The 5,246-nt window shown below is 38.4% G+C and overlaps 1 protein-coding gene across 2 annotated transcripts; it reads right to left on the bottom strand.

The window, feature by feature from the left end:
• On the bottom strand, positions 1-2,898 carry LOC110113899. 2 transcript variants are annotated; one of them, XM_020846616.2, is made up of 4 exons: positions 2,058-2,898; positions 909-955; positions 634-826; positions 1-419 (listed from the first exon to the last, which is right to left on the bottom strand). In XM_020846616.2, the coding sequence occupies exons 1-4, from the start codon at positions 2,814-2,816 to the stop codon at positions 45-47; spliced, it is 1,374 nt and encodes a 457-aa protein (XP_020702275.1). In that variant the 5' UTR covers positions 2,817-2,898; the 3' UTR covers positions 1-44. The 2 variants fall into 2 exon arrangements, with proteins under 2 accessions (XP_020702275.1, XP_020702274.1); XM_020846615.2 differs by having other exon boundaries at positions 909-964; positions 2,058-2,896.
• Between the last annotated feature and the right edge of the window lie 2,348 nt (positions 2,899-5,246).

Below are 5,246 nucleotides of genomic sequence, written 5' to 3'. Positions count from 1 at the left end.
TGTGTGAATCATAATTCGCAAATGAAAACTGTATAATTATAAGATTATTTAGCAAAAAGATTACTGTTATCTGACAAAAGGGTACCGGAGATATAGTAATCCCTTACACGTGAGTCACCATCTCTAGCGAGAATGCCCTCTAGGTCACCCATGATCCTCGCCAACCAGATCTCAAGGTTCCTCTGCATCTCCTTGAAGCTGTTCCTAATGGAATCCAGTGATCTCCTCATAGCAAGCTTGGCCTGGCCAGTAAGCTCATCTCCAAGATAAGTCTTGGCTGTCTCTGCGTGAAGAGCGTTTAGCTTCTGCCTCATCTCTTTTGCTCGATGCTGGAGTGCGGATGCTTCAACAAGATAAACAGTTTGCTTCTGAGTTCGAAAATCCGGGCTCAGGCTTGGTTCACAGACATCAGTGAGTTGCTGAAACAATGAGAAAAAGATGAACTTTACTTGATCAGGGCAAAACTAGGTGTTAGTTTCAGCCAGTTTATGATTAAAATTTTTCAAACTTGGCTTAACAAATAAGAATTTAAACTTCCAATTGGAATACATTTAGCTGGCGATGACTAAAAAGCAGATCAACAGAAACAGGAAATTAAATGATTAAACGCTTGGTAAGATGAAAGCAAATTACCATTCTCCTACATAAATCATCAATCTTTCCGGCTAGAGATTGGTACCGCTTCCACAGCTTTCTCAAGAGCAAGGGGACCTTTGTCAGCTCCACTTTGTCTACCTTCTCCAAATTACTCAACTCTTGCTCTAGTAATTTTAGCTTGGAGGATACTCCTGCAGCATCATTGTTTACCTTCCATGGATACTCCCTCCTGTAAATAAGTTAAGCCATTTGAGTTACTGAACTGCTGATCTATCAGAGTATGGTGTTAATTGAACTCTATTGTAAGTCACCTTGCTACGTGATGCTTCCCATAGTACGTTGATTCATGGGAATCAAACTGGAGATCCTACAGGGTTGAATCAAATTAGCAAATCAAAAAGCCAAGTCATAAAGCTATACTATCAGAGCAAATTGGATGAGAAGAGAGAGTACTGGAGGAATGAAATTAAATTAGAATATAACTATGAACTGTGTTCATCAATGAAAGCTACAGTCCGAATGCACCCTATCAATAAAATATACATGATTATATTTATTCCAGCCATTGAGTTTAAAAACAAGAAAAGTAACGGTAGGTAAAAAGAACTGTAAGAAATAAAGGCCTTGCTTGTCACGTGAGCTGTAAATGGTAAACGACAAGTTGGTGTTAGGTAGTGAACTTTACACAAATAAACAAAAGCAATCAGCAGACACAAAGATAATGAGCAAACAAAAGAAAAAGGAGGTTAATTAAGTTTCAGTGATCAATTCATTTTTCAAACCAATCCACCCACAGAACCCAATGATTTTTCTATGTCAAAATTTTCTTCCCAGCTAGCTAAAATTGTAATAGGAATACCAAACAGAGGTAAAATCAGGGACAGCCTGCGGGCGGCCCTCGCCCTCTTAAATTTGGTTTCGAATGAACCCTCATGTAAATACTTTAAATATTTATAGTAGGGAGGATTTGCCTATAAACCTCTTAGAGCAATGTACATTATGGAAGCTTTACCGCCCCGAGCCTGTAGTAAACCCTTTCATTTCCGCCGCTAATACTGGCGACTGCTTCAAAGAAAATCCGCCATACCGGAAAAATAAACGGAATCTATACGAAAGATGTCGTAATTCTGTTTTCTTCGTCATCACCTTCGGAGCAAAAGGTTTAAATTTCATAAATTAGAAGCAAAGCGAGGGAAAGATGAGGAACTCCATGAGTATGGCGTGAAGTTAAAGTAGCTACTGTTCACAAATTACGGCTAAGCTGCACCCGTACAAAGCGAAAGTTGGAGAAAGTAATTATATGGACTGAGCGAAAGCAAAAAATAAGGAAGGTAAAATGCCGATGAAATATCCAAATTGTGACAATATCAACCCCTGCAGTATGCCAGATTCGTATGAAACGATTTCAGGAAAATCAATAAAAAAAAAAACTCATCGCTTGAAAAATCCCTAGTCCTAACCTGCCATTCCGCGTTTGGGCCCTCCGTCCATAGCTTGGAAGATGCTGACGCCGGTGAGAAACTCGGCCTGAATCTGTTCCCCCGGCAGTACATCATCGCCATATCATCCAGATCAACGCTCTCCTCAACAAAACAGGACTCCGGCACAGGTTCCATCTCCTTCGGAACCCTAATCGTTCCCATTCGCTCGTAACCACAGCAATAACCACCCTCCACTTCATCCTCCGCGTCCAACACTTCCTCCGCCTCATTTTTCCATAACTCAGCTTCCCGCTCCACCCCCGCCACCGACTCTCTCCTTGACATCAAATCGAGCATCTCATCCCTCTCCGCCACCTCCCCTCTGAGTCTCTCAACGGAGCAACGAAGGTCAGCCTCGGTACGCTCCATCTCACTGATCCGCGACCGGAGCGCCGCTATCTCATCAGCCGCGGCTTCGATACGGTGGAGGAAGCGCTTCTCCTCCTGTTGCCAAGCATGACGGTGGCTTGCGAAGATTTCGACGACCCGGGCATTGGCCTTTGAATCCTCCTTGCGGCGGGAGCTCATCTGGTCGAGCTGCTCTTCGGCGTGGAAGAGCTTTAGAGAGAGGATGCGATTGCGGGATTGCAGGGAGGCTACGTGTGAAAGCGAGAAGCGCGGGATAAACCCTAAAAAAACGGCAAAACTGAGACCAAGATAAGAAGAAAGGAGAGCAGAGGTGTCATCCATGGAGGTTGGATCGGGCTTCGGGTTTGGATTTTCCTCTCCCGCAGCCATTACTGATCAGGAAGCAATGAGCAGAGACGAGTTTCTAAAAAAAATATTAAGCGTAGCCGCGAAAGAGCCAGGGGACTCGAAGCCCAAGTTCCTCGTTTTTATACGGATAGTGAGAGCTATGCTAGTCATAGGCCTATAAGATGAGATCGGAATCCCGACATAAAACTAGGTGAGAGGGAGTAGCCAATTATGTGGCCTAAGGACATCTCCAACCCAACTCCAAGCGCTTGGCGTCCCTCCCCAACTCCAGCAGAATCACAAATTTCCCGGTATTTGGCTGCAGGTGACAGTGGGACGCCAATATTGACGTTGCACTGTTCATCTCCGCCAGTTTTACCTCTCTACCGAATTTGCCGCGGGAAAAAGAGACGACCGTTACCTGTAAAAGTGTGAAAAGTGGAGTTCCATTAGAGATGAATCGCGGCATTTTGTAGTTTCACAGAATTTTGGAATGAAAAATGAGATTTTTGGTTGGAGATGCTTTATATATGGTGAAATCTATGTTGCATGTAGGGCTATCAAAATATGGTCAGGGTCAGGGTCGGACTCGGGTCTCAACCCGAAATTGACCCAACACAGTTCAATCTGACCCGAACCATACCCGTTTTTGCAAACGGGTCAATTTTTCTGAACCCGAACCCGACCCGCTTTGGACATATTTTATTAAATTTTTTTAGTTAATTTAATTTATTTAAATCTAAATCAAATTAAGATAAGATTTCATTCAATTAATTTAAAATTAATCAAGATTAATTTAATTTGGGCAACACTGTTTATAATTTTTTGAAATGTCATTTACTTATTTCATAAAAATCTTTTTAAAATCCTCCTAAATTAATTAAAAACAGGTCAAACCAGGTTGATTTCGTGTTTTCAGGTCAACCTAAACCCAACCCGGTTTTACAAAACGGGTCTAAATCCCAAACCCAAACCCGACTGACACGAACTCGAAATTTTTGGGTCGGGTCAAATATTGACACCCCTAGTTGCACCGATAAACCTATTTATGAAGGCGTGCTGTATCCGATACACCAATACACGGATACGCCTCTGATACGGCACCAATACATGTCAGATACGTCTTTGCAGTATCAAATTAAAATACTATTTAATTTCAAAAGGACACGTGTATATGTTGAAAAACAAAAAAAATTGAAAAAAAAGAAAGACTGGTCGTATTTACTTCTGCGGCTGTGAGTGAGGTTCTCTCATTTCTGAGATGGATTTGAGTCTCTTGATAATATGGAAATATTAGAAATTGCTAATCTTTCACCTAAAGAGCCTGAATTAGAAGCTATGATATTTATTGAAGATGATATAGAAGTTCAAAGACAAGCCACTGAAGAAGCTAATCATATCAATCCTTCTATTGAATAATTGAAATGTTATGCGCTAGACAATTTATGTTTATGCTTTTGTTATTGTACTAGACATTTAATGCTTACTTTTATTTTGATATGTTACAAATGATGGTATTTTCATTTTTTTTTTGTAATTTCAAATATTATGCTTTGATTCTTTTCTTAATTTATATATATGATTTATAAATTATAATGTTGTGTCCGTGCCGTACCCATATCCTGCATTTTTAAGAATTTGATGTGTCACGTATCTGTATCGTGTCGTATCCGTATCGGTTCAACATAGGGAGAAATTATTTTGTGTATACACTGTGTATATAAAAATTTGATAAATATTATGTATAAATATATACACAATATGTACATTCATATATTCGAATGATTCTTCCCATTCAGATTCTGAAAAGAATAATTTCTCTAGAATATGAGGTTGTTTAGTGCCCTAGAATAAATATATAAGACTTATTAACTTGATTAATAAGAAGGTATAAGAAGGTTGGAGGTAAGGTAATAACCATTACTGGTTTTCTTTAGGTATAGAATATTCTCAATAGATATTGAATTTAAATATGTTCATAATAATATTATGATTAAGATTTATAAGATCAATTAAATGATTAAACATAGATAAAAATACTTGCATTAAGTAATATTATTAAAGTTAATCCATATCAAGTTAAGATTAATTATGATTTATAATTGAGAGAGATAATTAGCTCCCTGTATTAAAAATCTATTCAACAATTATAATTAACTCACCAAAAAAGTTCAAAAGAGTCAAGTGTACTAGTAAGGACTTCGAAAATAAGATCAAGCTTCAAACTACTTAGTTGTAAAGGAGTCAATCAAATATAACCATATATATTATAGTTATAATCATGAGCTATATCACCTAAAGTTGACCTCAAAATATTCATTAAAATTGACCTCAAAATATTTAAAATCTAACTAAATATATCAGATGTGTCATGAATTTGAATGTTTCTATATAACAGATTATCAACAGTTTTTCAATCCTCCCTTAAGAGCCATCCAGGTATAAACAAAATATCTTAATGAATGCTTTTTA

The sequence above is a fragment of the Dendrobium catenatum genome, unplaced genomic scaffold (genome assembly GCF_001605985.2).
Source record: "Dendrobium catenatum unplaced genomic scaffold, ASM160598v2 fragScaff_scaffold_1392, whole genome shotgun sequence".
Lineage (NCBI taxonomy): Eukaryota > Viridiplantae > Streptophyta > Magnoliopsida > Asparagales > Orchidaceae > Dendrobium > Dendrobium catenatum.
This window is presented reverse-complemented; position numbering and strand designations above follow the sequence as displayed.